Source organism: Heterobasidion irregulare (genome assembly GCF_000320585.1).
Source record: "Heterobasidion irregulare TC 32-1 unplaced genomic scaffold scaffold_08, whole genome shotgun sequence".
Classification (NCBI taxonomy): Eukaryota; Fungi; Basidiomycota; class Agaricomycetes; order Russulales; family Bondarzewiaceae; genus Heterobasidion; species Heterobasidion irregulare.
Genome location: NW_009258204.1, coordinates 905,923 through 933,461, shown reverse-complemented (window position 1 = coordinate 933,461; position 27,539 = coordinate 905,923). Strand labels below are relative to the sequence as shown.

General features: G+C 49.2%; 15 protein-coding genes across 15 annotated transcripts; 9 read left to right on the top strand and 6 right to left on the bottom strand.

Moving 5' to 3' along the window:
- The first annotated feature begins 1,878 nt into the window (after window positions 1-1,878).
- Window positions 1,879-2,789, top strand: HETIRDRAFT_441102 (uncharacterized protein). Its single transcript, XM_009550870.1, has 4 exons — window positions 1,879-2,156; window positions 2,209-2,508; window positions 2,563-2,593; window positions 2,646-2,789. The coding sequence occupies exons 1-4, from the start codon at window positions 1,893-1,895 to the stop codon at window positions 2,693-2,695; spliced, it is 645 nt and encodes a 214-aa protein (XP_009549165.1). The 5' UTR covers window positions 1,879-1,892; the 3' UTR covers window positions 2,696-2,789.
- On the bottom strand, window positions 2,755-3,496 carry HETIRDRAFT_64215 (uncharacterized protein; the record flags this gene model as incomplete). Its single annotated transcript, XM_009550515.1, has 3 exons — window positions 2,755-3,067; window positions 3,121-3,323; window positions 3,373-3,496. The coding sequence occupies 3 exons, from the start codon at window positions 3,494-3,496 to the stop codon at window positions 2,780-2,782; spliced, it is 615 nt and encodes a 204-aa protein (XP_009548810.1). The 3' UTR covers window positions 2,755-2,779.
- A 221-nt stretch (window positions 3,497-3,717) lies between these two features.
- On the top strand, window positions 3,718-5,944 carry HETIRDRAFT_35964 (camp-dependent kinase-like protein). Its single transcript, XM_009550446.1, has 9 exons — window positions 3,718-3,803; window positions 3,863-3,940; window positions 4,010-4,132; window positions 4,189-4,285; window positions 4,339-4,444; window positions 4,501-4,837; window positions 4,913-5,056; window positions 5,108-5,244; window positions 5,303-5,944. The coding sequence occupies exons 1-9, from the start codon at window positions 3,777-3,779 to the stop codon at window positions 5,556-5,558; spliced, it is 1,305 nt and encodes a 434-aa protein (XP_009548741.1). The 5' UTR covers window positions 3,718-3,776; the 3' UTR covers window positions 5,559-5,944.
- Window positions 5,945-6,010: 66 nt separating this feature from the next.
- HETIRDRAFT_124682 (UDP-galactose transporter) lies at window positions 6,011-7,294 on the bottom strand (the record flags this gene model as incomplete). Its single annotated transcript, XM_009550869.1, has 7 exons — window positions 6,011-6,202; window positions 6,257-6,424; window positions 6,488-6,697; window positions 6,756-6,820; window positions 6,873-7,100; window positions 7,164-7,210; window positions 7,263-7,294. 7 exons carry the CDS (start codon window positions 7,292-7,294, stop codon window positions 6,011-6,013), a joined length of 942 nt encoding a protein of 313 aa, XP_009549164.1.
- A 485-nt stretch (window positions 7,295-7,779) lies between these two features.
- Window positions 7,780-9,063, bottom strand: HETIRDRAFT_246205 (uncharacterized protein; the record flags this gene model as incomplete). Its single annotated transcript, XM_009550868.2, has 6 exons — window positions 7,780-8,124; window positions 8,182-8,460; window positions 8,527-8,626; window positions 8,681-8,805; window positions 8,866-8,886; window positions 8,938-9,063. Coding segments are annotated over 6 exons (996 nt in total), but the record flags the coding sequence as incomplete, so codon positions are not given.
- Window positions 9,064-9,555: 492 nt separating this feature from the next.
- HETIRDRAFT_478195 (uncharacterized protein) lies at window positions 9,556-11,324 on the top strand (the record flags this gene model as incomplete). The annotated part of the gene is made up of 6 exons (XM_009550867.1): window positions 9,556-9,708; window positions 9,777-9,897; window positions 9,950-10,611; window positions 10,665-10,808; window positions 10,859-11,053; window positions 11,121-11,324. 6 exons carry the CDS (start codon window positions 9,556-9,558, stop codon window positions 11,322-11,324), a joined length of 1,479 nt encoding a protein of 492 aa, XP_009549162.1.
- Window positions 11,325-11,584: 260 nt separating this feature from the next.
- On the top strand, window positions 11,585-12,682 carry HETIRDRAFT_172437 (cysteine peptidase C12, ubiquitin carboxyl-terminal hydrolase 1; the record flags this gene model as incomplete). The annotated part of the gene is made up of 8 exons (XM_009550866.1): window positions 11,585-11,612; window positions 11,661-11,692; window positions 11,748-11,813; window positions 11,864-12,016; window positions 12,072-12,119; window positions 12,167-12,224; window positions 12,278-12,534; window positions 12,596-12,682. The coding sequence occupies 8 exons, from the start codon at window positions 11,585-11,587 to the stop codon at window positions 12,680-12,682; spliced, it is 729 nt and encodes a 242-aa protein (XP_009549161.1).
- Window positions 12,683-13,645: 963 nt separating this feature from the next.
- Window positions 13,646-16,461, top strand: HETIRDRAFT_155967 (Mechanosensitive ion channel; the record flags this gene model as incomplete). Its single annotated transcript, XM_009550865.1, has 11 exons — window positions 13,646-13,700; window positions 13,743-14,146; window positions 14,228-14,359; window positions 14,413-14,971; window positions 15,028-15,062; window positions 15,119-15,235; window positions 15,289-15,474; window positions 15,530-15,592; window positions 15,644-15,774; window positions 15,822-15,997; window positions 16,064-16,461. The coding sequence occupies 11 exons, from the start codon at window positions 13,646-13,648 to the stop codon at window positions 16,348-16,350; spliced, it is 2,145 nt and encodes a 714-aa protein (XP_009549160.1). The 3' UTR covers window positions 16,351-16,461.
- A 137-nt stretch (window positions 16,462-16,598) lies between these two features.
- On the top strand, window positions 16,599-17,866 carry HETIRDRAFT_323520 (uncharacterized protein; the record flags this gene model as incomplete). Its single annotated transcript, XM_009550864.1, has 5 exons — window positions 16,599-17,090; window positions 17,144-17,233; window positions 17,293-17,360; window positions 17,420-17,540; window positions 17,597-17,866. 5 exons carry the CDS (start codon window positions 16,599-16,601, stop codon window positions 17,864-17,866), a joined length of 1,041 nt encoding a protein of 346 aa, XP_009549159.1.
- Window positions 17,867-18,103: 237 nt separating this feature from the next.
- HETIRDRAFT_478189 (uncharacterized protein) lies at window positions 18,104-19,043 on the bottom strand. Its single transcript, XM_009550863.1, has 4 exons — window positions 18,855-19,043; window positions 18,717-18,799; window positions 18,246-18,650; window positions 18,104-18,188 (listed from the first exon to the last, which is right to left on the bottom strand). Exons 1-4 carry the CDS (start codon window positions 19,000-19,002, stop codon window positions 18,159-18,161), a joined length of 666 nt encoding a protein of 221 aa, XP_009549158.1. The 5' UTR covers window positions 19,003-19,043; the 3' UTR covers window positions 18,104-18,158.
- Window positions 19,044-19,137: 94 nt separating this feature from the next.
- HETIRDRAFT_323088 (uncharacterized protein) lies at window positions 19,138-20,502 on the top strand (the record flags this gene model as incomplete). Its single annotated transcript, XM_009550862.1, has 6 exons — window positions 19,138-19,199; window positions 19,255-19,364; window positions 19,418-19,521; window positions 19,573-19,685; window positions 19,736-20,099; window positions 20,170-20,502. 6 exons carry the CDS (start codon window positions 19,138-19,140, stop codon window positions 20,500-20,502), a joined length of 1,086 nt encoding a protein of 361 aa, XP_009549157.1.
- Window positions 20,503-20,644: 142 nt separating this feature from the next.
- Window positions 20,645-21,690, bottom strand: HETIRDRAFT_324650 (uncharacterized protein; the record flags this gene model as incomplete). The annotated part of the gene is made up of 3 exons (XM_009550861.1): window positions 20,645-20,767; window positions 20,819-21,149; window positions 21,200-21,690. The coding sequence occupies 3 exons, from the start codon at window positions 21,688-21,690 to the stop codon at window positions 20,645-20,647; spliced, it is 945 nt and encodes a 314-aa protein (XP_009549156.1).
- A 167-nt stretch (window positions 21,691-21,857) lies between these two features.
- Window positions 21,858-22,946, top strand: HETIRDRAFT_14859 (uncharacterized protein; the record flags this gene model as incomplete). The annotated part of the gene is made up of 5 exons (XM_009550429.1): window positions 21,858-21,980; window positions 22,031-22,424; window positions 22,478-22,560; window positions 22,624-22,802; window positions 22,859-22,946. Coding segments are annotated over 5 exons (867 nt in total), but the record flags the coding sequence as incomplete, so codon positions are not given.
- A 24-nt stretch (window positions 22,947-22,970) lies between these two features.
- Window positions 22,971-26,939, top strand: HETIRDRAFT_435469 (uncharacterized protein; the record flags this gene model as incomplete). Its single annotated transcript, XM_009550860.1, has 13 exons — window positions 22,971-23,153; window positions 23,803-23,881; window positions 23,934-23,953; window positions 24,013-24,075; window positions 24,127-24,234; window positions 24,337-24,648; window positions 24,709-24,942; window positions 25,041-25,322; window positions 25,395-25,835; window positions 25,902-26,039; window positions 26,097-26,189; window positions 26,256-26,675; window positions 26,735-26,939. The coding sequence occupies 13 exons, from the start codon at window positions 22,971-22,973 to the stop codon at window positions 26,846-26,848; spliced, it is 2,487 nt and encodes an 828-aa protein (XP_009549155.1). The 3' UTR covers window positions 26,849-26,939.
- HETIRDRAFT_420084 (uncharacterized protein) lies at window positions 26,938-27,519 on the bottom strand (the record flags this gene model as incomplete). The annotated part of the gene is made up of 2 exons (XM_009550859.1): window positions 26,938-27,358; window positions 27,482-27,519. The coding sequence occupies 2 exons, from the start codon at window positions 27,517-27,519 to the stop codon at window positions 26,938-26,940; spliced, it is 459 nt and encodes a 152-aa protein (XP_009549154.1).
- Window positions 27,520-27,539: the final 20 nt, after the last annotated feature.

Genomic DNA, 27,539 nt, shown 5'->3' with positions numbered 1-27,539 from the left:
CAGTGCACCACTTTGTGTATGCATGAGTTCCAGGTTTTCCTTTCTGCTTTTGTTGTACTAGATTATGCTGTGGCGTGATTGTATGATGAGGTTGGATATTTGGTGTTTGATAAAAGGGTGAGATTTCATTGAACAGGGAATCCATGATAAGTCTCTTGCAAGTATGTTTTACATTGCTCCTCATTTCTCTCATAGTGTTGTGCCTAATTCTGATAATCAAGCTGACAAGTGTGTCAGCGTGTCTGATGCTAAATTGATTATTAATCATGGCATTGCTTGGCATGTGCCCTCAAACCCTTGAGCACGACTGGCTAAAACCAAAATGTAGACTACCTACAAGGATTTATCATTTGGAAGCAGACCTTAACACAGAACAACTGTAATCTTCTGTGTTGGTCAGCCACGGAGACTATCAAAAGGCCACTACTCTCTAATAGATAGACCTCTGGCATATATCACCTTATGCAACCTGGCTGTCCAAGTTTGCTGACATATAGATTGGCTGCTAAGTGCTAAAGCTGTACTATGTCTTGTTCTATCACAATTCAAGCCTCCTTACCTAGCTTCATACAGCCACATCAGCTTGCACTAGTATCTATATCACATTGGGGTGACAGACTCCCCACAGTGCCCAGCCTACAATGAGGTGGAAATGCCATGCCACTATCTCCTGCTATGCAACTGCTATCAAGAGTGACACCAAAAGCTGCAAAGGGAGGTGAAGGGTATTCTATTAATAGGAACCCTGCTCAATAGACCTGGCAACTGTGAGGCACTGTTTTAGTATATACATGATACAGCTTGTTATGATCACGTTCTGTCAGGCCTTAATGGCGGTCTATTCTGACACAATCATCACAAATATCAAGCGGCCTCACAAGTTGAGGCGTACAACAAGGTACAGATAATAACCTTGGTCATCCACTCCCAACGGATCACTCTATTGTTGGTTGAGTATCACAAGCCCTATTGCAATGCGGGCATCGAAGGCCGCCTTACAAACTACTCACACACTGGGCATCAAGCTCCTAGTCTTTCCTGGCTGGAAGGAGACGAATGGAGAAGCACAAGAGTAGTTGTTATTGAGAAAGACAACTTAGAGAATACCTACGGAAACATATACGGTATTCCCACGCCTTATTTCCTAAAGCAGTATAAAAGACCCATAGAGTAGGCTGAGGTTCTTCAGTCTATTCTCTTCGTTCTACTGCAGTCTTCCTACTGTAGTCTTCGTTCATTGTGGTCTTCCTACCACAGTACCTTCGTTCTAGTACTGTCTTCCTACAGTACTCTCCATCACTACATCGCAATACATCTCTGGCTCCTGTGCTACACATACAGTCGAGACCATCGTTCCACCCTCTCTCTATGAGCGACCTAGGAAAGAACCTCCTACTCTTGGGGTTACCGAACGAGCAGTTCGTAACACAGCTCACTTTTCTTACTACTTTCCCAGCCCTAAATGACCCCCTCTCATCTCACATATCTCTTTTCCCCTTTTCCCCTTTCCTCTATTTCCTTTTTTCTAATTTACAATACTTTATGATACCACCCTTGAGGCACTAGCCTCTCTATCTCAGACATATCACCCTGCCACCATAATATATGATCCTAACCTCCCTCTGGCTCTACATCAAGCTTTGCCACCACACACACCCCTATGGTTGCTCACATCAATTCACAATATGATACCTACTTAATGCACATTGAGTATGTTACATGAACACATATGAGTACAGGTAGCTACATAGGTTGTAAACAACCTGCACAGCCACCCATAAATGGAATTATCAATCAAGGGAAAGCTGACAAAGCGCTTACGAATCTCTGTTCTGAAACCTGGAACCGTTGGTCCCAGGAACTTATCGTTTCCGTGATGCTAAACAGTTGTAATGCTACCTCGCCAGCTCCGTTCAGTCGTTCATCAGCGTCAGTGTTGGCGCATCCCTTACTTTCCATCTGCACTGCGCTCTTTCAGCCATTCTTCCGTTCTGAATGATTTTCATTTCGATACCCACCACTTTGTCCAACGTTTGGAGCGCGAAGGTCTGAACAAGGCCCAGGCCGAAGGCATCATGTCCGCGATGGCAGAAGTCATCGACGAAAGCATTCGGAACATGACCAGCAACATGGTCACCAAGGCTGATCAAGAGAAGGTACCTTCCGTTACATCCGTTATGTCGTGTCCAGTTGAAATTGCTCGGACAGAATCATTACACTCAGCAAGTCGACTTCGCGCAGCTTAAGTCCGAACTGCAGCTTGTTGAGAAGAATGACTTGGCCATGATCAAAGCAGAGAACGACCGACTCGTGACGGATATCGAGAAGTTGAAGCAGCGACTTCGAGAGGAGATCACGAGGACTCAGGCGGGGGTACGCTTGGACCTTAATCTTGAGAAGGGTCGAATCCGCGAGGAGGCTAGTCGACAGGAGCTGAAAGTGAAAGAGGTGGACACTCGGATAGAGCAGGAGATCGCTGGTCTTCGTGCGGCGATACAGTCCTCGAAGGTATGTGGCATTCATTCAGGTGTAAAACGAGATGACGGACGTTCTATCTGGCAGGCAACGACGCTGCAATACCTTGTCGGTTTTGGTATGTCTAGTCCTTCCGCTGAGCGAACGTCATCTCATTGAGTACCCTCCAGTCACTGGCTGCTCAGCCTTGCTCATGGCTTATCTGCGTTTCCGCGTTTGAACCTGAAGGTGATCAATGATCATTGATAGTTGGCTATAATGTGTATCTCTACTCCAGCGCAGTACCAGAGAACTAATTTCAGAACTAATCGTTGAAAACAGGGAGATTATCAGTGACTATCTTTTCGCCCAATGCGACCTTTTTGAACAGACTGTATGCCCTGTCAAGATTGTCGTTGACAATGATCATGTCGTGTGCGCCTGACTCCTTCGCGTAGCTAATCTCGTTCAGTGCAGTCTTCATACGTTTATCGACAGCGGCATCTGTTTCAGTGCCGCGAGAAACAAGACGTGATCGAAGAGCGTCCATTGACGGTGGTGCAATGAAAAGGTAGACAGGGTTCAAGGATGTGTTCTTGATTTGGCGGACACCCTAGAGCAGGTTTGAAGAAGAGTAAAACATCGAGTGTTCTAAAGAATACTTACCTGGACCTCAATATCAAGGATGCAGCGTTTTCCCAGCTGAGAGATGCTGTTCACGGCTTGAAAGCTGGTTCCGTAGAAATTGCCAGAAAACTCAGCATGCTCGATGAAGGCGCTCTGATCGATCAAGTGAAGGAAGGTATCCCTGGAGACGAAGTGGTACTCTTTCCCGTCTTTCTCTCCCGGCCGTGGAGCGCGCGTTGTATCTGGAGGGCGATGAGGACGGGCGCGGAGGAGGGAGGGAGGGAGTATTACGGGAAACACTAAAGGCGAATTTGTCGGGAAATTCGGCGAAGAGTCGCTGGAGAAGTGAGGATTTGCCCGCGCCTGAGGGGCCAGAGAGGACGAGAGGACGGATGAAGTCAGGGAGGGGAGACATTTTGTTGTGGTCGTCGTCGTCGTCGACGGCGCGGAGGGAGTATAGTTGAAATGGCAGGGATGGGCCTGACGACAGCAGCGGGAATGATGAGATCAAACGGCGGCGGGGGTTGGGCCGGAGGGACCGTGCCATGGACTTAGTCAGGTCGCTGCTTGTGGCTTCTTCACCCTTTCCTTGTCCTTGTCACGCCGTCCTCTCCCCTTGCGTCCGACATATCCTTACCGCCTCCCATCCCTAATTCTGGAGCCCCCACCCGCATCTACGACCGTCACGATCTCTCATGGGTGCAGTCTGTTGCCGTCCTCAGGTCCCCTCCTCCGCCCCCTCGCTTTCGGCCCTGTCCGCTCACCTCTCTCATTCCTGCAGGTCATCGACTTCGACGGCGATGTAAATCTCTTTCACTTTGTTCTCCTGCGATGTGTCGGCAAGGGTGCTTTTGGCAAGGTCTGTCTATGCTCCATCATTGGTGGCTCTTTCTCTCAAGTTAGTCGTATGCATGCCTGCCCCGGCCAGGTTCGTGTCGTCCAGCACAAGCAGACCAAGGAGCTCTACGCTCTCAAATACATCAACAAGCCCAAGTGTGTCAAGATGAAAGCCGTTCCGAACATCATCCAAGAGCGTCGCCTGCTCGAAGAGGTACTGTGCAACTTCACTCCCCTTTTCTGCGTCCACCCATTTCAGTCACTCGTCAGGTCGACCATCCTTTCGTTGTCAACTTGAGATACGCCTTCCAGGATGATGAGAATTGTTTCTTCGTTCTGGACCTTATGCTGGGGGGAGATCTAAGATGTGTGTGCATAGTTCTATTCTTATCGTCGATCTAGTCATGACTGCCTCTTCAGTCCACTTGGAGCGTTTGGGCTCGCTATCCGAGGAAACAGTTCGGTTCTATGTTGCAGAGCTTGCGTCCGCCATTGCATTTCTTCACGAAAAACGCATAATGCATCGGTCAGCTGTCACTCCTGTCACTCCTTCATCTCCTGTTTTGACGCCTTGTGCCTCAGAGACCTCAAACCCGATAACATCCTTTTGGATGAGCGAGGCCATGCACACATCACTGATTTCAACATCGCCGTGCACTATAGCGAACGGAGATTGCTCACTGGCGTCGCAGGCTCAATGGCCTACATGGCACCCGAGATCCTTGCAAAGCGTGGTTATACTTACCCTGTCGACTGGTGGTCACTCGGGGTTTGCGCATATGAGCTTGTTTTTGGGCGTCGACCATTCCGGGGTCGGACAAATAGTGCGTTGACGCATAGCATTTCCAAAGACCCACTGCGCTTCCCGGAGAACGCAGAAGAGAAGTGCAGTAAGGCTGGTATGCAAGCGCTAAAAGGGGTGAGTCTCGTTCCCTCGACGATGTTCGCACAATTGGAGCCTCGTACGAGTTCCCTTCTTAACCGATTTTTTTAGTTTTTGGACAGGGATCCTTACAAGCGGCTGTCGTGCAATCCCCAGGCCGAGGGCTTCGAAGAGATTCGGCGACATCCATGGTTTGCTTCGATCGACTGGGAAGCTCTGGAACGAAAAGAGCTAGCGCCGCCCTTCGTTCCCGATGTGAGCATATATCTCCTCGTGTCTTTCTGACACTCAACTCTTTCGCCACAGAACAAGAAAGCGAATTTTGATGCGTCGCACGAGTTGGAGGAGCTACTGTTGGAGGACAACCCACTGAAGGCTAAGCCACGGAAAGCCAACCGTGATTTGAACAATCTCAGCGTCGAAATGCGGCAGATGGAGGAACAGTGCGTTTACTCTTACCTTCCCATTCCAACTGATTGCCTGAACGCTTGATTACCGAAGATTTACCATCTATGACTTCCGGTTGATGCACCGGCGCTCATATTACCCTCACAACCAACAAATAGCATCGACCGTTACCGCGACGTCGTCATCGGGGCTCATAGCGTCACGTCCAGTAACTCCAGGAACTGTAGACCTTGCCGGTGATTCACCAATAGCCACTGATGGACCTCGATTGACAGAGGAGTTCAAGATAGAGGATAGTCATGCGGTTCCTCTGAACAACATGATAACGGAGAAGGAGAATTTCGAGTAGTCTTTTAGACGATGTACGATTGTTTCGCTCCTTATCCTTCTCTTATTTTGGGTTCACCTCTTCGTTGACTGCTCTGTTCAGAGATCCATCACGACTTCACTCTTGCATGACACTGCCTTGTCTATCCACTCTTTTATTTCATTATTTTTTCTCTGCATTATATATTTCCATCATGTGCCGCTCTGCCCCTCGATACCTCCATATGTCCAGGCCCCTGTCGTTTTTACTTACCTCTCGCGTTCACTCCTCTTTTCTTCATTCGGCGGTAACCGTGTTCACCTTCCTCTCTCCCGGTTCTGACTTACGAACGCTCCGGGGTCGTCAATCACCTTGTATACTTAATGGTGCCTCGATAATATTCCTGGTCGAATTGACCTGATCGCGCTCGCACTTCTGTCGTAAATCGGCTCCTGCCAGCAACAGTGTATATCGCTGGTTTAGAGGGATCGAGGTCAATCCTTCTTTCCAGCCCCAGTTCTACCGTCCGCATCGATCTGGGTATACCAGAACGACCCAACGAATACCATCCCTGCGCCTAATCCCAATTGTCCGTTCCATCCATTCCCGAACCACCAGACACTAAAGCATAGACTGATTGCCTTGCGAGTCGTCAAGACCACTTGTGTGGATACCGACGAGACTCTCTGAGCAGTGTCGCAGTTGTCAACCAGCGAAACAATCCAAAAATGACGACGTACGGAGGACAGTTGATTGACACCAGAAACGCAGACGAGTTGCGAAACAAGATTGGCAGCAAGGATGACATAGGGCATGGGCACAACAGAGCCCGATTTCTCAGAAAGGCTGCCGAGACCATGCTTTACTTGAGGGATGAGAAACAAGAATACTGGCAAAGATAATGCATGCTTCAAAGATGAAGATGATATCAGCCTGCGACCGCATGGACAGACGTGACGAACTATACATACAGTGTAGAAGACACCTTCTTTCCAGCACGGTCCATACTTTTGGTACGTGCGCTCCTGCAACATGCCCAAGGTTCCGGTCAAGGCTAGGGACACAGTGAGCATCGTGACGCCTAGTGCATATTCGAACAGATCATCGGTCGATTGGTCTGTTGAAGGCGGACGAGAAAGGGTCGCGACGACGACCCCGATAGAGACGAGCAAAACCGCGGTCTATAGCAAATCTTCTATCAGGAGGTTCTGACAATCTGACATTGGGTCAACAACGCACTACTTGCTGAATCGAATACCTTTTATGCATGAAAAAGCGGCCAAAGAGCATGGAAACCGCCAGTCCTAAAACGCTAGCGTAAGAAGTGCCCAAAACAGACATTCAAGGGATCCATACCTGCCGAGCGGAATACGATCTGGATTGTCAACGGAACATGAAATGCATATACCCAGTTGTTAAACAAGGATCCAGTGGCCAGGACAACAACCTGCAGTAGCCACTGTGACAAAGGAACTTGACGAGGCTTCAGTCTCGGTAGTAATCCAGAAGAAGGCTTCCAAGTTATGAACGAAGGCAATTGCTGAAGTGTGATGAATAACATCTGCGAAAATGTCAGAGCAGAACCTGCCAGCAAACTGCGTTGATGACATGTTTCAAAAGTGAGAGTCAACAGCATATGAGACCCACCGACTCGCGACTCTATCCTGAGCAGCCGCTCATATGCCCATACGTTGCTGAATGAAACCCGGTGAAAGACAAATTGAGCGAGAACAGGTAGGTACCTACGTGCAGCACCCCCCAAGAACAAGGGATAACATAAGGGAATAATCCATCAAAGATACAGCAACCTGAATAGCTGCTACTTTATTTGCCTGAACGAGAGGCCGAGCTGTCCCATCTAGTGTTGAATCCGTGTGATGAGCATTGTCCTGTTTGCTAGCGCGTCGACGAGACATAGAGGGGAAGCTTCAAGAGGCAGAGAAGAAAGTACGGAACATCCTACTGGTGGTACAGCTTCCAGCAGGACACCGGCCGGTGCTGCGACAGCTCTTCTTACAGGACAGTATTTTTGCGACTGGCTTGATCAGAAATTACAACTCGGTTTCCTTTCCGGCACCAACTGCCAGCGTTCGCATCACACATGGAAGACCGGACGATGTGAATGTTCAAACGGTCGGAGTTGAAAGTGCCCTCCAGCAATATTGATCTCAGAAGACATCTGCTACTCATCTGCTCTGCTCTAGATCTTGATGCTGAACCATTCCTTGGATCGCCTCATCGCACAAAATCCGTACAGAGCTATTTACCACCCAAAAATCAATTCTGAGACCTGTCCTATAACCCCTTTTGTCGGTGAATTGGTCGTGCTACTCATCGCCAACGGCGTGACCGCCACGTGAGGTGGTTGTACGCTGGTGGACTTCTGACCTGTCCCCGGCTTCTTGAATGCGGAGGACGGTGGTGCCAACCTGATGGGAGTTCCAACTGGTGGTGTTGATGGTAGCTGGACGCGTGGGTGTCCTGAGTCAACATCAATGGCCATAGCATCTGAAAGGTGAGATGATGAATCAGGCCCAGGTGACTGCGCAGATGTTGGTCCCCGCATATCAAGCGATTGCCCGAAAATATTATCTCCTTGAGCCGAGTCCTAATGTGTACCAATGCGATCAAGTTGTCCGCAGGAAACCAGGAGAAATGCACTCACAGCCCACTTGACGCCTACCATCCAACTTCCGCTGATGATTTCACCATTCTTCCTCACAGCACGCAGAGCATCCCCAGGATTCTTGAATCCTACCCGGAAGCAGTTGACAACCTCTGTGTTGACCTCAGGTTCTGTGACCTCCCCAAGCTGCTTGAAATATTCAACGGCAACGCTGTATTTGTCTGGTGGATATCCAAACACAATGATATAGCTGAAATCGCCCGCCGGGAGGGGCACTAGTCGAGCTGATCGCGATATATGGGTACCCGATGCCGCCAGCTCAAAATCAATATGCTAGAACTGGCGCGTTGAGGTGATTACTGAATTGAAAACAGGAACACGCACCTTTCGCTGATTCCTGACAGAATGGTCCATATATGTGGCATTGACAATATCGTTCACCGAGGTAGTTGGTGGTGCGTCCTCGTCCAGCGTTGGTCGCTGTCTGTGTTCGGAAAGTATCAACATTCGGTTCAAGAATCTGTGAGAATGCGGATACCGTGAACTCTCAAACATAGGATCCTTTCCAAACTCTGCTGTAGGTCCCCTGGACAGCGCGTGGTTCAATTTGGCCTTCGTTTGAACCACGGGCAAGTCATCAAAGCGCTGATGCGGGGGAGATGCCTAATATCAGGCTATCGAGATCAGAGTCATGGGGCGATCATGGTAAAAAGGAGTTCAGACATTGTTCTGGGATGTTGAAGACTGCGGTATGTGATGAACTTTGGCATCCCATACAACCTTGAAACAACGCACCATAAGATATCCTGGTTGGTAATGAGATCTTGATTGATGAAAATTATCATTAATCGAACTCGTTAAAGTATTGGTCGAGCTTTGAGGATTCCAGTTACTAGAGTCATGAGCGTGTTGGCTGGAACTGCCTGAGCCACTCGTCGAGAAGGGTGAATCATACTGTGAGCTGGAATGCGACAACTGAGATCGATTCCGATCAAAAGCACTGGTATCCTGACCGAGATGGGACTGTGAGTAAGAGCTAGCTGAGAACATTTCAACGGACTCGAGTTGTGTGCGTGAACGAAGTTGACAAGGAGGATGGAACAACAACTTACATAACACTAAACAATTGATTTTCCTTCGTGAGAACGGAAGCACATCAGAACCAAGCTGCACTTATGCGATTTTATTCATAGCAATCCTGGGAAAACCCCGTAGGAAAGGACAAATATGCTGCCAGATATCTTCTTCTTGTTATAACTTACTTGATGAAAACGTAATAGTCAAAAGGTTTCAACCGTTTTTAAGAAATTTTACATAATATTTTCACGGAAACCCCCACAGAAACCCTAAGCGCCGCGCTGCTGATTAGATTTTGGCAGGTATCGTTTAACGTTTAGCCCACCCTTCTACACCATGCCTGAGCAAGAAGCCCTCTTCCCCTCCATCGGGTCCATCGCACAAACAACGGAGAATATACAGGATGCTCGGTCAGAGGAATCGACTCCTGCTGAAGATGACCGGGCGGTGCAAGAGATCGAATCCCTTTGCATGTCCTGCGGCGAGCAGGTTCGTAGATATTCGTAAATCACTTTTCGCGTTGATTCTTAAAAAGTGTGATCCTATCCTTTTCAAAGGGTGTTACACGCATGCTTTTGACTTCCATCCCTTACTTCCGTGAAGTCATCGTGATGTCGTTTAGATGTGAACACTGCGGCACATCAAACAATGAGATCCAGTCTGCAGGCTCTATCAGCCGTATGTACCTGTTATATCCTGCACTTACAGTCAATCACAGCATTTTTTATAGCTGAAGGAGCCATGTATACTGCTCGCGTCCTTGCCCGAACCGATCTCGACCGTCAAATTGTCAAATCTGATTCATGTACCGTAAACATTCCCGAATACGAGCTAACAATCCCCCCGTCCAAGGGACAGCTCACAACAATCGAGGGCATTATCAGAGACATTGTCCGGGATCTCAGCAGCGATCAACCTCTTCGACGCATTGAAGATGAAGCAACTTACGCAAAGATAGAAGCACTCATCACCAAACTCAAATTAATCCTTCCTGATGAAGGTGACGAGGAGAGCTCCAGTGTGGGCCCCGTCGAGATACAAAAATCATCACGGAAGGACATTCCGATGCCAATATTCACCGTCAAACTTGACGACCCAGCCGGACGATCCTTCATTGAATTCATCGGAAGTATGGCAGACCCTAAATGGAACCTCCGGACATACCGTCGCACAAAAGAACAAAACATTGCTTTAGGTTTGGTCGCCCCTGATGAGGCTGTGGAACCTCAGGCTCCTAGTGAATCTGAAGGGACGGCGCCCACAAATGACAACAATGCTGGTGGAGGTTTAGAGGGCGAGAATGAGGAGATTTATGTGTTCCCCGGCGTTTGCTCTAGCTGCGGGCACCCATTGAATACGTTGATGAAGAAAGTCGTGATCCCATACTTCAAGGTAAGGCCTATGAGACTTTCACTGCGGGTTGAAACGATGATCGAGACTTGCAGGATATCTTGATCATGTCAACAAATTGCGACCGATGTGGATATCGAGACAATGAAGTGAAATCTGGTTCCGCAATCTCTGAACAAGGCAGACGAATAACTCTGCAGGTCGAAGATCGCGAGGATCTTAGCCGAGACATCTTGAAGGTGTGCAACCACGTTGGCATTTCCCCTTGCATAACAATGACCCCATATAGAGTGAAACATGCGGATTATCCATCCCCGAGATCGACCTTGTTCTCCAAGCCGGAACATTGGGCGGCCGGTTTACAACGCTCGAGGGCATCCTTGACCAAGTCTACGAAGAATTATCCGAGAAGGTTTTTGCCTCGAGTGATTCTCGAAGAGATGATCACGATGCTTTTGAGAAGTTTCTTCAAAGCTTGAAGGAGGTCAGACAATCCTTCTATATGCCATTTGATCTGCATAGGTGTCGTTGCTGAGGCTTAAATTTCCTAGGTGAAAAATGCGGAGAGGCCATTCACTCTCATTCTCGACGATCCTCTGGCCAACTCTTATCTGCAAAATCTGTATGCTCCCGATCCGGATCCTAACATGGAGGTTGTGACATACGATCGGACATGGGATCAGAATGAAGAGTTGGGCTTGAATGATATGAAGGTAGAGGGATATGAAGAAGATGTGCAGGAAGGCACTCCCTAATCTTGGCTTGGGTCCGCCAATATGCCCAGTGTTTAGAAGATTAATGATTTATCAGAAGTACTTGAGTGATCTTTGTGTACTTAAGTAGTATCAAGCTTTACGTCAGACGTGAGTCGACGCTGAGTCAACCTCAGTCGACACACTCAAGAATACGAGTTTCTACCTTGTCACTCGCTAGTCAATCACAATAAATAGGACGCATAATTCGCAAGGTATTGCACAAACTTGTGGAAAGCCATGTCGCCTACAAGCATCACACGATGGATACCTCTCGAAAGCAATCCGGATGTGAGTTTGATCGCTCACATCATGAAGGTCTGAATTACTCTGTGGAAGCCTCATCTAGCCTACGGCAGATCTTAAATGCGGTATGTGTAGCTTCACCGTCTTACAACCTCGCTAATATGTGTGGATATATCCCAGTGGGCGAACAAAGTGGGCCTTGTCCCCACAGATCAGTTTCATGATGTCTACGGTCTTGACGACGAGGTGCGTCTTTTCCGGCACGTTGTTTAGACGTATAATACAAGCGGACATAGTTACTCTCTATGGTTCCTCAACCTGTCAAAGCTGTAGTCCTTCTCTTCCCGATCAGAGGACCCCTTGAAGGAATGAGGAGACAAGAGAATGAGAAAATCACAACGGAAGGACAAACACCTATAGATCCGACGATCATCTGGGTCAAGCAGACTGTGAGTTGCCATCAAACCTTACCTTGCAGAAATTTCGTAACAGACTGCCTGTCAGATTTCCAATGCATGTGGGACCATGGGATTGCTGCATGCACTAGCAAATGTGTGTGTGATTACATTCAAAATACAAGCCACTAACGCCCAAGGCAGTCAAATGTAACCATCAAGCCAGAGTCTCCTTTGTCACAGTTCATCGACGAGTGCAAAAGCACGTCTTATCCCCTCATCCCGCGCTTTATTCGGGCTGACTTGCGTCGATAGACAAGACACCCCTAGAACGCTCTAAACTTCTGGAAGAGACTCCTCTTTTTGCCGCTGTTCATGAGGAATTTGCATCCTCTGGCCAGTCTGCTGTTCCCGAAAATTTGGACGTGGATCTGCACTTCACGTGTTTTGTTCAAGCTTCTGCTGCATCCGCTAGAGCGGCTGAGACCGAGACGATGGAGATGCGTTTGATTGAACTCGACGGAACTCGGAATGGCCCTATCGACCGGGGGACATGTACAAACCTTCTGAAGGTGCGTGAGAAAGCTCGCGCATCGTACTGTCTTCTGCCGTCTCGTCTTACACGTCTTGCAGGATGCCGCTACCTATGTCAAAGAGAAGATGATTCCGAACGTGCCTAGTGCACAATTCAGCATGATGGCTCTTGCAGCGGTGCTCTGAAGCGCTCAGACTCCAGGCAAGGTGAATGGAAATACATTGCGGTGTACATAGTATATGCATGCAATGTGTACAATATCGACCTGGCAGAAACAAAAGAATATGTACGCTGTGTGCATGTGATCCTTGCTCAACTTGTGAGAATTCCTGGGCAGTTCTAGCCTCCTACCCACCACCGTGTCGAGGGCAAGGGTCTATTACTATGAGGAAATAACGAAAAACATAAGACACATCTCAAGCGAACACGACTACATCACGTGGTATCACATTTGCCGTGATGCTCAGTGATCATGATGTGACAAAAGCTCGTTAAGTTGTCCATAAGTGATATTTGATGATTATCAGTGAGTTGGGGATAGGAAAGGCATAGATTGTGCTACAGGTTGTATAGTTAATGAAAGTAAGCTTATAGTTCATCTAGCTACTCAATAATTGTGGTCAGGAGCATATGATGGCTATGGTATTTCTTTGCCATCTAAGATGCCTACTTGCCAGACAGACCCTTCCGATGTGTATCCATAAAATGATGTGCTCAAGTGGAGAAACTATTGGACATGAGATATGAGACTGAACTTAGCCTTGATAAGGAGATGAGAAGGCTCACCATGATATAGACTGAATTAACACAGCTACAAGGGCTGTCTTTACATTCTGTTCAAGGTTAGCCTCCTTTGAAGAGGGAGGCAAATCTTAGTATACATGCTTTGCATAGCCCCAGCACTGGTACTTGTGCTATGAAGCAAACGGAAAATCATTTTAGACGAAGCGCCGGGGTGGCGCCGGGATACCGGCGAAGCTGTTTGCTCCACACTTTGCAAAAGGCATATGGATGCTTGACTTCGACTGCGAACCAGCCTGCACCAGCTTGTTCTCCATTTCATCTCGGCTCACTGCCATTTCTCTCATTTTCCCCTCTGTCATTCACAATTCACTGTTCGTCTTTACTTCAACCTCGCCTGAGACCTCATGTCTTCTGCGCGCACGCCTCCTCATGAAGACATAGCTCTACCTACTCTTGCCAGTTCAAAAGCCATCGATTACGCTTCCCCAATCCAATTTACAGATATCAATGCTACCATCACTTCCCACGTAGACTCTGACTCCTCTAATACAACGGCCACCAACTCAGACGATGAATTCGACTGGGACGCCGACGAGGATGCAGCAACTATTCATCAACAAGCGGATCAGTCCTCTAAGGCCAAGCGTGGTCGGTTTCTCTACCTGGCTTTCATGAAGCTCTCAAGACCTATCAGGACATTTCTCATCGGTGTTAGTGGTGTGGGCATCCTCATTACGCCTTTCTTGCTCTTCCAACTGCGCTTCACACACAGCGTTGCTCGGCCTCACGTTCACGCGTGGTCTCTTTGGCTCGCAATCACTTGGGCGGCTGGCTGTGTCACTTCCCTTGTGGTCGACCTCGTGCCTCGTCTCTTCATCGGTGTAATGGTCTTGATCGGATACAAGGTTGAACGTTTGAAGACTCAAATCGAGGTAGAGCTTTATTCAACGTGACAAGGACCTAGAGCTCACGTCGTGTTTCGGTAGCTAATTTTCGCAATCTCTGGGTGGTTGAAACTTGTGTTAGATATATCTTGGGCATGGATCGCGCTCTCCGTCATCAGGGCCATCCTCAAACCTCCTGGATCGTACTGGGTTGTCATCAATCGTGTCATGCAGGTGTGTGAGATCGGCTACCTTCCACTTACATATGCCTCACCGCGCACTCCAAGGCTCTCTTCTCTGCAGCTGTCATTGTATTAGTTGAGAAGACATTCCTTCACATGATCGCAATAAACTTTCATGAGAGGGCCCTAGCAGACCGGCTCGCGGAGAATCGTCTCGGACTTAAAGCTCTTGATCGGCTGTCCAATGCACAGCCAGTGCAGGTCAAGAAGACTCCGTACGGCAAGAAAGGACACAAGAGCTTCGGTAACTCAATGGGTACATCGCTGGATTTGTTTGGGTTTCGTGAAAAGAAGGAGGGGCAGGACGGTCAAGCATCTTCTTCAAGTCCATCACCTGTTCACGAAAAGGAAGACAGTCATCCTACGGAGAACCCTTTCAACAACAAGACGAGCTCTGCAGAACGGAAAAGGCGCAGGAAGAAGGCAGTCGCAGCTGTTATAGTTGACCAAGTCGGAGGTGCCATTGGGCAAGTGGCCCTCAAGAATTCCAAGTTCAACCGCGAACAGGGACTTGGCGATCTCCACTCTGCACGCAAACTGGCTAGGAAGCTGTTTAGCGCATTAAGCGATGCCTATCCGCCGAGGTCCCACCTTGTTGTCGAGGGTAAGTGTTTTTGTCGCATCACTAGTGTGGGGATCTATTCACCGCACCCCTTCCAGACTTCGATCCGTATTTTCGCTCTACGTCCGAATCAGTACGTGATCTTGACCTTCATCAATATACTGCTACTTATCAGCTCATATTTATAAGCATGCTGCCTTCGCACTTTTTGATAAGGATGGCAACGGTGACATCAGTAAGAAAGAGATGCGGGAAGCCGTGCAAAGAATCTATCGGGAGCGGAAGGCTCTAACTTCCAGCTTGAAGGTCAGATTACCGTTTTGGATGTGCCAAAGTATGCTGAGCTCAAATTCTTGCAGGATGTCAGCTCGGTCGTCGCAAAACTAGATGCAGTTCTCCTTTGCGTGGCGCTCGTGGGCATTGTCTTCGTTTGCCTTCTAATATTCAATAAAAGCAATACACTGGCATCCCTCGTCCCACTTGCAACCATAATCTTGGGTTTCTCGTTCATCTTCGGCCATTCCGCTCAGACTTTATTTGAGTCGGTGAGTCGTCACCATTCATCTATTTGGAAATCATAACTGAATACCGACATCCAAGTTGATATTCATCTTCGCAACGCACGTTTTTGATGTTGGAGATCTTGTCATGATTGATGACCAGGTGAGCTTCCTGGCATTTATCTTCTGTCCGGCGTATGAAATCCCCTCGCAGCCTCTCTTCGTCAAGGAATTTGGTCTTTTTTCAACCACTTTCCGCCGTGTGGATGGACAGGAGATCATTGCACCCAATGCCCTGCTATCAAGTGCAAAGCTCGTGCATAACTTGAGACGCAGCTCTTCAATGTAAGACTGAACAATATATCATAGAACTATACTGACTATCCCTTCAGGTGGGAGAGCACTAACTTGATGATTGCTTACGAGACGTCGCTTGAGATCATTGAGCAGCTCAAGATCCGTATGAACGCTTATGTAGTCCAAAACAGTCGTGAATGGTCGGGCTTAGGTATCAATATCGATAAGATGGAATACCAGAATGCTATTCATCTCATTGTTGCTATGGAGCGTAAGTCTTATACTACATTTCTCGCTCATTTCCTTTATTGATCTTTCACCCGTCCTCTTTGTAAAGATCGATCTAACTGGCAAGATTGGGGCGGACGCTGGATGCGCCGTACAGCTTTCATGCGCCACCTGAAGACTGTACTTGAGGATCTCAACGTCAAGTACACGATGCCAGTGCAGCCCGTCTTGATACCCAATCCCCCTAAGGGCTTTACTCAATCCCCGCAAATGCATCGGGATGGCCCACATCATGTGAGACGTGAGGATTTGGGCAACGCAGGGTCATTCCAAGGTAGTGAATACATGCGGAGAGCCCCAGGGCCCACACTCCAGCCTGGTGATAGTACCTTCTGATTTTTCGTTTCTGATGGACCGGAAGAAGCAGGAAGGTTATGTAGATAGATATTGCTGATGCATGCATCAGCTGTAGTGGCAGTGGGAGCAATCTATACTCAATGCTTCATCATTTTGAAGCTGTGGTACCCTTGTCAAAGGAAACCCACAAGCAGATATGCGGTACCGAGGTTACGCAGTGCCCGTGACTTGCGAAGCGAATCACCTGATGTCGTCCCTTGCGTCTACAGTACCTGCGTCCCGCAAATATGTTTCCAGCTCTATATCGCCCTATACGCTCGGTCTTTCGATCATTCCATACATATCATCGCTTGCAAACTAACCGTGCTATAATATATTCGAGAACAGGTCCCCCTCCTGAAGTCATTAGCGTGCTATCGTATCCGTCGCTTCCACCGCCCTCTCCTGGCACTCTGAATCTGCGCTTCGTCTTGTCCCCGATAAATCCTTCGGATATCAACGTAATCGAGGGTGTATACCCTCTTAAACCTCCTCCATCTCACCTCTCCCTCATCACCCCTCACACCTTCATCGCAGGCAACGAAGGCCTGGCTGAGGTGAGAGGTGTTGGAGAGGGCGTTTACAGCTTCAGTGATGGCGACTGGGTCGTTTTAACTAAACAACAAGGAGGTACTTGGAATACAGCAGTGAACGTTGACGCCTTAGACGTGGTCAAGATCCCGCGCAAGAGTAATTTGACAGAGGTAAACGCAGCTACGATGACCGTACGTATTCATAAAGTGCCTGTCGGTGTATCGTCATCCAGAATCGCTACCGATTTTTACCTTCTCAGGTAAATCACCCAACGGCATATAACATGCTCAAAGATTTTGTTGATCTAATCCCCGGAGATTGGGTAGTCCAAAACGGAGCTAACAGTGCTGTAGGCAGTATATCACACTCGTTAGTGCCGTATGTTTCTTATATATACATTACTTCCAGGTCGGTCAGTCCGTGATCCAGATAGCTAAGGCTCGAGGTCTCAAGACCTTGAATCTGATTCGTAATCGGTGTGTTTGTCAAGCTCTGCTAACCATGACCATGGTTAATCGCTTCATTCTCACAATAGGGATGACATCAGCGAGCTCAAGCAAGAATTGACTGACCTGGGCGCAACTTGTGTCGCCACATATGATGAACTCGCCGACAAGAGCATGAAGTCCAAGATCAAGGAGTGGACAGACGGCAAGGTACGTGTGTAGTGCAAGGAATATTATCATGCTTCACACACCGATGAGGTATTTAGGATATCCGCCTGGCATTAAACTGCATAGGTGGACAGCCTGCCTCCGACATGGCGCGCTTGCTTGGAAGAGATGCACATTTAGTTTCATATGGGGCCATGTCCAAGCAACCACTATCTCTCCCAACATCTCTCTTCCTTTTTAAGAATCTCACCAGCCACGGTTTCTGGCAAAGTCGATGGTATCAGCAGCATAGTAGGGACGATAGAGAGAACCTCATCAAGACATTGGTGGATTTGATGAACGACGGAAAGGTAAGCGTTATTCGTTGAAAGACTCCTACGCCAAGTGTTGCTGAACTTATGTTCAGTTGAGAGAGCCAAAGCATGAGATCGTATGTCTGCGCAAAGAGCAGAGTGACGAGGAGGCGACGCATATCATGCGAGATGTATTATCCAAGGTCACCAACGGCACGTATGGCAAGAAGGCACTGCTGAGGTTTGATTAACCTTTCCCTTGATGACGATGTACATATGCTTGTCCGGTGCCCGCCTGTCACTCATCAATTTGAGAAAGCAGAACATAAATCCTGAACGTAGATAACGAAGCCTATACAGCGAATCATTACCGCATCTTCCTATCTTCAAAGAAGCGCTACAGGACATTGCCAACATTACCGATTGTAAAACTCTTAAAAAGCGTGATGCTCACCTTGAGGTGCCTCAACTGCCATGCACATGTCGCCAGCAGTACGACAATCTGTGCTACACTATACCACACGGCTCTACCGTTTGTTGCCTCGCTCAAATTTCGGAAATCCGCTTCCCTCTCCCTTTGATACTGCTGCTCTCTCCGAATATCCTCCAGCTTCATATTGAGATCGCGAATCTTGGATGCAATGTCCGAAATATGCGAACGATCATGTTCGGCATCTGGCTTTGCTGCGCCAACAACAACATCCAAGTGCAGACGGATGTGTGCGGTCGGGCCAAACCATGAGGAGGAATAATTAGTCGAGAGGCAAATGGAGTGGTCGCCAGCGTCATGAGATGTGAAAGTGAAGCGTCCATCTGGAGGACCACGGGTTTTGACTACGGAGTGCCCCGTCTCCATTTCCTGTGGGGAGATTCAGATGTTGCGCTTAGAATGTATGCTGCGTGGTCAGAGTGGGTAGCCACGTACGTCGACCTCGACTAATATCCCCAGCTGGTCATTGATCTCGTAGATCTGTGATTGTTCCTTCCATTCCAGTGCTCGGTAGTGTCCTTAAAATTTGCCGCACTCAGAATGTATGTCATGTTAGGAATCGCCACAACTCACCCTCGACTATAGTATCCGTCGGAAGCTCTTCGATGAAACATCGCTTTTCATTATCATCGAGGTAGAAGTGAAGAGCATGGGCGGTGGTCACTAGTATGAGAAGAAACAATGAACATAGAGGGGGAAATGGTCGCGAGCCAGGAACCATGGTTGTGAGTACCGCGGAGGCCTGCTGGCGTGTAAGAGAGTGACTTGCGAGCAGAACGTCAGTGTTGCAGCATTACCCAAAGCGTAGCCGTGGGAACTCTCTCTTGCAACTTTCCTTCTCCTCCTCCTCGCAAAGATGCAGAGCGACGATGTTATATGGTCTGCCATTGGGCAACAGTTCTGTTCCTATAAAGTGAAGTGAGCACTTCGTTAAATCTGCTCATTTGACACATTTGACACCGGCGCATCGCAGGACTGTGACCCAGAATTTCTGCAGGAACGAATACAACGTTACAGGCTTCTGCAACCGCCAGTCATGTCCTCTCGCAAATTCACGGTATGCTACTGTGCGCGAAAAAGATGGTCCGTGTCCTTCGCAAACTTTTACCCGTGCCCCTTCTTACAGATACCTTTAGGCGTTCTCTACCTCTACATGAAGACTATTGAACGTGCGCATAGTCCTGCACATATGTGGGAACGCATCAAATTATCCAAAAACTATACGAAAGCATTGGAGCAGGTACACATTTCTCTCCTGTCTCCTCTGTCGTCCCTGAACTTTTTTCCGCAGATTGACAAGGAATTGATCTACTGGCCGAATTTCACTATTCATAAATGCAAGCAGCGCATCACCAAAATCACGCAATACCTCATCAAAATGCGACAACTAAAGCTGCGCGATCAGTATGTTTACCGTCTTCTCTGCCGGTTCGCTTGTCTGACAGATGGCCCAGACCAAAACTCGTTGGAATCAAAAAGAAACTCGAGCGCCGTGAGGCCGTTCGTGAGCGGAAAGCTCTCTCGGCCGCCCATCTTGAACGCGCGATCGAAAAAGAGCTGGTCGAGCGCCTTAAGTCCAAAGCTTATGGCGATGCACCGCTCAATGTGAATGAGAGTGTATGGCAGACAATTATGGACCGAGAGAAAGCGAGAGACAAAGTTCAAAAAGGGGACACTGATGAGCTCGACATGGTGGCAGATGAGACAGACGACGAGGAAGAGGACGAGGAGGAGCTTGAGGAAGATTGGGATGATCGGGAGTTCGTGAGTGATATTAGTGAGGACGAGGATGGGTTGAGTGATCTGGAGGAAGTTGCGGTACGTTTCGCTCATATATATGTCTCTTCTCTCACCTGCTCAACATTTTGCTTTTGCGACTCAGGATCAGGGCAATGGCAGTGCTGAGGACGACTCAGAAGACGAGGGCAGCGGTGACGATACCGAAGCGAAGGCGAAACCATCATTAGGCAAGCGGAAGTCAATGTCAAGTCGATTCGAAAAACCAATGAGCAGACCTGCTCGCAAACCAAAACGTACGTATCATATTTTACAGCCGCAATACTTTAACTCACATTTTTTTAGCTGGTGCGCGAATAGAAGTAGAGTACGAAAACGAGATGGAAACGACAGCGAACCGCAAAGCAACTCTAACCAGTTGGTGATCACCAATATCCTCCCACCGGGATTCAGCTGTATGTTACCGCCCTGCTATCAGATATAGATGAATGATGAGCCCGGTCATGAGCCTCGAATGACGAGTAAAGTAGTGAGTTGTGGACATTAACATGCAAGTACAAGTAAAACAACAATATGCAAAATGGAATCCCAGTCAACCCATATATATACTCCTGATTTCTCCTTGTTCATTCTGCCTTCCGGGTCTTGGCTCGGCGTTGTTCGATCTCTTTTCTGGTCATACGTGTGCCCAGCAGCATATCCCAGTGAACGAAGAATGGCTGCGAGAAGTTGGACTTGATGCCGATGACCTGACAAAGATAATGTCAACGCCTGTGTTCTTCAGAACAGGCACTACGAACCTGGTGATGTATATCGTGGTAATCAGCAGTATTCCCACTTATCCACTGCAGTGGATCGAAGGGCAAGCTGTATCCGCAATGATCATCGACGGTTTTGAACGTCGAGAACACAAAAAAGAATGCGGCTTGTCGGACAGTCATAAAAGATAGGGTCTCTGAAAGCACGGCACCGACGGAATCCAAAAGGAACCCCTCGAGGGGGTGGTTGTAAAGAGCCCCAAAGGCGTACGGAACATAGAGGCGATGGTGTACAGAATGGAGGTGCTTGTAGAGAAATTTGTTGACATGCATTCCGCGATGTAGAAAGTATTGCCATGTGTCCATAATGCACCTGAGCACATAGTTATAATGAGGACGCATCATAGGAGGCGAAGCACATACATGGCCCATAATAACTGAATGGCAGGGATGAACCACCAGTAGCTAAAATAAGTAAGCCTATGTGCTTCCGACTTTAGCCAACTCTCCGCGACGCTATTCCCGAGAATCATGGGGGACACGCGAGCGATGAGTGCGGCCACCTGCTGCATCTCTGCAGCATGGTTCACTTCGTGCCCCTCGTCCGACATCCAGAAGATACCCAACGCCGTTTGGATCGCTTGCTGCAGCAGAACGGCCCAGACCACGGTTGTCCGGGTAACTAGATTGCGCGACGCAACCTCTGTGGAATCATGCAGGCGATACTTGTCGAGCCATCGCCAATCCGAAATATCAAGGGCATGAAAAGCCAAAGATGCCACCCAGTAGGCGATTATAGGCGCGGCAAGTGCGAGGGCCTGGTCTGACACTCCTGGAAGCACGGACGGTCTGGGGGTATAATAAAACGGATAGTCGGTCCAGAGGTTGTGAGGGATGGCGGTGTGGTTTGCCATGGTCATGGACGAAGATACGATACTCGGCAGGTCATCTCCTATTGGTAAAAGGTCGTGCGAACATCTGTCTTCTCCGGGTCCGTTGGCTTACTGAATCTTTGTTACCTAAAATTCATTCTCATTAACCTGCCGCCATTATGCCCACCAGCAGGTTCGAGCCTTCTGTGATAAAGAACAAAATCAAACGAGAAGAAGTCTCTCGAAAAAACAAAAAGGCCAAAGGGCAAGCTAAGCTTCAAAAACGGCTTGCACAAGCCAAGCTAGAGGCGAGCGATCCTGCAGTAAAGAAAGTATGTCTATCTCCCTCTCTGCCCATTTATCTGCCTCATCGATGTCCCAGCAACGCTTATCTGAAAATGTTCCCCGTACACTCGACAACACCCGCGAATTCGACCCCTCATTTCTCACTGCAGACCTATCTTCTGTTACCCCAGAGAATACAGCATCTCAACCGACTGCAGAACATGCCGCCGACATAGCATCTGATCCCTTTTCGTCTTACTTTTCGTCGAGTTCCGACCCAACCGTTCCACCAAAAGTGCTCATCACTACCTCACCCAAGGCTACGCGCGTGACCTACGACTTCTGTGAAGAGTTAGTTGGAATATTCCCCGGCGCAGAGTTTCACAAACGCCCCAAAAAGCGTGGGTTTGAAATGGGGAAGATCGCAGGATGGGCGGCGGGCAGAGGCTACTCGAATCTCATTGTCGTAAATGAGGACACGAAGAAACCAAGTAAGTACACCATGTCCCACACTCCCCTTGACAAACCTTACTCGTCGAATCAGATGCAATCACTATGGTTCACCTCCCCGATGGACCAACTGCCTACTTCAAACTCACGACGATCCAACTCACAAAGCAGATTTTTGTAGGTCCAGTTCTTCCACTTCACTGTATCGGGCCTTTCCTCTGCTAATGAATCTACATTCAGGGTCATGCCCGGCATACAGCCCATCATCCCGAGCTCGTCCTCAATAATTTTGCTACACGATTGGGTCACTCGGTTGGAAGGATGTTCCAGACCTACTTTCCGCCCTTGCCAGAATTCCAAGGTCGACAAGTCGTCACACTTCACAATCAACGTGATTTCTTGTTTTTCAGGCGTCATCGGTGTGTTATCTTTTGAACTTGATTACACGTTCTTCCTCTGTAATAACGTCTACTAGATACGCTTTCCGCACACCTGAAAAGGTCGCACTCCAAGAGATTGGCCCGCGGTTCACTTTGAAGCTGCGCTCGATGAAAAAAGGTCTCCCGGCAGTCCGAAACCTAGCCGAAATGCCTCAACCGCTCGAATTTGACGTCTTTGACGAAGATGAGAGCAAAGACGAAACTGTTGCACCAGAAGATGGTTCTGGTGATAATGCCTCTGATGCCGATGCCGACAGCGCGGAAAACATGCAGAAAGCGGCAGAAAAGATGGCACCCCAAAAGTTAGCCGAGTTCCAGTGGATATGGAAGGTGTGTACAATGCGACTACTCCCGTGTTTCATACCTGATCCTTCGTTGCCTATCCAGCCGGAGCTAGAAACAACTCGACGTACCTTTTTTCTTTGATATCCTTCACTCTATCCGTCTGCTGTCTATCTTTTCATCGTGCTGGGTGATACTTCAGAGATCAATTTGCAGATCGATGCTCCTAAAAAATTGTTCTATCGTCATCCGAATGACCTTTGAGCGCTTTGAGTTTTGGCATCCACACGAAAGATGAAGCAATGTACAGTGAGATGCTCTACCCATTCGGGGTTGTTCTGGAGGCCGACGTAACATACCTGATCAGAGCCTTTTACTACTAAGTTACTTTTAAAGTATACTTCGAGCTCCATGCATTTACTAGCAGAATCTCTCCGTATACTGATTTGAATGTTCAGAAAAGCGTGATTCCATGCGTCCGGGTTCGCGTCTACTTACAGCTACTTACCTGTGATGGGTGTCACGAAGTGTGACGATAATTTATCAAAATGAAGGAAAAAACGAACTCCGACTGAAAGCCCAGTAGTCCCGGTGGCCTCACCTCTGCATCCCCAGCTTTCGAGGAACTACTGGTCAACATGTGGGTGAGTATTCGACGAACTCTGTTACATCCCGAGCGCTTATTCACTCTTATCAGACTGAGCACAGAAACCCAGAAGGTCGAACCTATTGGTTCAATACCGGCACCAGAGAAAGCGTATGGGAGAAACCAGATGGTACGTATGGTCGCACATTGTGTGCACAGATATTCTTACAGCCTGTCCACAGACTTGAAGTCACCATTCGAGGTTCGTATGAAGATAATTCTCCATAGTCTTCGACACACCTGACCACTCTTTTTCGCTAGCGCGCTCTCAATCAGACGTCTTGGAAAGAGTACTTTTCTGGGGGAAGGAAGTACTATTACAACGTTAGTCTCCCATCCTATTTCAAAAGTTTGGAGGCTCTGACGCCCCTGTAGACCCAAACAAAAGAGTCAAAATGGGATATGCCGGATGAGCTGTTGCTCATTCTCGAGAAAGTGGAGAAAGAAGGAAAGGCTGCACCTCCGGCTGCGCCTGCACCGTGCGTCCCTTCCCTAACTCTATAGGCGGTTGTAATTGAAATTACAGTCATCAGTGGCGCCCCGTTGTTGATTACTCCAGGCTTTACGCCTATCGGAGGTGCGCAGTCCCAATCCAACGCCCTCGTCACGCTTGGCTCCGACGCAAGCTCTGAGCAGCTCAACGGGCAAAGCACCGCCGTTCTTCCGTTCCACGCGACCTCCGTCCTGCCGCCGCGTCCCAACCTACCGGACGAGCCGACGATTCCTCATAATGGCTTCGTAACGGTAGAAGAGGGTGAGAAGGCGTTCACATATCTGCTCAGAAAGGCAGGTATCGACGCGAACTGGACTTGGGATCAGACCATGCGCGCGATCATCACGGATCCATTGTACAAGGCCTTAAATACTCTTGCCGAGAAGAAAGCGGCATGGCAAAAGGTAGACATTCAACGGTGTTTTGCACGTCGCCGACACAGTTCGTTGACGCGTCGTGTATAGTATGTCGACAATCTCAAAGCTAAAGAGCATGAAGAGCGAGAAGCGCGTCTCGCCAAGATTCGGCCTGCGATTCGCAACATGCTCAAGGGCAACCCGAACGTCTTCCATTACACGACCTTTCCCACAGCGGACCGACTCTTTGCGCAGCATCCCATTTGGCAACAAGCGAAAATTGAGGCAGAGCGGAGGCTGATCTTTGAAGAGTACGTGACCGAACTCAAACAGCGCGATGTGGTGCGTTCACCGTTTATTCTCTCCCCGTTTCCCTGTTAGATCATGTTCCTGCACGCAATTATGTATATTGTGTTACTGATCCCCGGTCTCGACGATAGCAAGAGGCCCGTGCTGCGCGCAGCCGCGCTACCACAAAGCTGGTCGCGTTGTTCAAACAGCTACAAGTGGATGTACTCACACGATGGCGCGACGCGCACTCGCTCGTGTTGGAATCGGAACAATGGAGGGACGACGAGGATCTTCAGACCCTGCCCAATCTTGATATCCTGCTTGCCTTCGAGGACTACAGCCGCGTGCAAGAACGAGAGTTCGAGGAGCAGATGCGGAGGACGCAGGTTGAGAAGACGCGCAAGGAGCGAAAGGCGCGAGAGGGGTTCAAGGTGCGTTGCCCACCTGCCAGTCAACGTCCGTCGATCCCTCTATCCTAAGTCAATTGTCTTCTCTCCTTCCAGGGTTTGCTCAAGGATCTAGTGGCTGCAGGTCGCATCACTGCGCGGTCGAAATGGAAGTCCGTCTATCCCTTATTTTCTACTGATACTCGCTACCTCGACCTGCTCGGAAAGCCCGGCTCGAACCCCATCGAACTCTTTTGGGACATTGTCGACGAGTTAGATCAGCAACTCGATTCGAAGATTGCCATCGCCGAATCGGCCATCAGGAGACACAACGTCAAGCTTGAGGCCGAGCACGCGAAGTCCATCCAGACCACTGGCGTGAAGGAGGGCGAGGGCGAAAAAGAGGCTCGTCCGGACAATGCAGGAAAAGAAGGGCCAAAGTTGTTTGCTGTTGTTTCTGAGACGACAGAAGAGGAGTTTGTGAAGGTCCTCGAAGACAATGTCGACGAGGCTCTCACGAAGTTGACTGAGCAGGATATGAAGGAGGTGTTTAAAACTGTGGGTGGCACGCGCATCTTTCCAGAGAAGGTCGTCTCTGAACGTGCGTTTCTCATCACTTCACAGCTGCGCGATCAGGCTGTCAAGCAGCAAGCGGACGAGCGACGTCGCGCAGAGCGCAAGCAGCGACACATGCAAGATGACTTGAGGTATGCCATAAAGAAATTGCCCGATGCAATTGACGTCAACATGTCGTACGAAGAGGTGCGTGTTCACAACGTCAGTTCGTGTTTGTTCGTATCATGACTCAAAATATTACAGGCGGTCCCTCTCATCGATGGACTTCCGGAATACAAAGTCCTCGATGACGAAGGCAGGCGTGCCGCGTTCGCAAAATTCATCAAGCGGCAAAAGGTGCGGTCACACTCGTGTATCAATAGTAGAGATACTTGACTGAAGCCGTTGTCCCTTCATTTGCAGGAACGGCTACGCGATATCTCGGAGGACGGCGGGTCAACCACGAGCCGAAAACGCAAAGAGGTGCCGCCGCACCGCGAACCGGAGCGCGAACGTGAGAAGGGCGCCGAGAAAGGCGGCGAGAAAGAACGGGACCGCGAACACCGAGACCGAGATCGCGACTATGATCGCGAACGAGGTGGCTCACGGTACCGCCATCACGGCCACGAAGAGACCGACACGTACCACCGTTCTACGAGAGACCATCCTCGCGAACGTGAGCGAGAGCGGGACTGGGATCGCGAGCACAGGGAGAAGGATCGGGATCGGCACGCTGGGTACAAAGGCACGACCAAACACCACAGGGAGCACGACCGCGAGGACAGGAGGAGACGGTCCAGAGAAGTAGCGTTTGACGAGAAACCAGAGGATCGAGCAGAAAAGGGATGTATATGTTCATATCGTATCTGTCGTTTGTCAGCTTACTGTTTTCCGATTTGCAGAGGCCGAGGTATGAGCGAGACGGCGATGCACCACCGAAGGAGGCGGAAGAACGACCCCCCGAGCGCGCACCCGCATCAGTTCGTGCAGAGACACCAGAAGAGGGAGAAATCTGATTTTTTTTATGGGTCTTATTCTGCTATGCGTGCTGCCTGAGATGTAATGCACGCCTCATTTCCTGAAAATGTGCATTCAACATGAAATACTACGATGGAGGTGACGACGACGATGGCTCTTGACTCAAACAAATGTCGATGGGACCGATTCTGAGGCGCGTGTAGGTCTGCTTGTGCTTGATCGTCCTCTCGTAACCCTTTCGACGCTTCTTCTTGAATATGTGCTCCATCCTGCCCTTTGTGTGCTCGACGACGGTAGCCTCGACGGAGACGGCATCGGGTGCGATGTCTGGGTTTCCGCGGAGGGTGTACTCGCGGGAGCCGATCTCGTGTATTTGGGAAAGGGAGAGGACGTCACCGACGTTCGCGTCGTTGAGGCGGGGGACGGTGAGGAGGTCGCGGGGGGAGAGGAGGTATTTTCTGCCTGCTATGGAGGCGATCACGTATTGGTTCGGCTGTGAGCGGATGAGCGCGAGGGCGGTCGCGGTCGAGGACGGGCTCGCGACGGGGCTCGCGTGGGTGTGTAGCGAGCGCACTGCTGCCCGCAGCGAGGACACTAGGAGCGAAGACGTGAGCGGGAGGGCAAGGGACGGAGGGGGAGAGAGGGGACGTACGGCGAGGGAGCATGCTGACTGCTGGAGCGTGTGTTGTGTGCGTACAGCGGAGTACATAAGCGGGCGTCGTCGGAAGA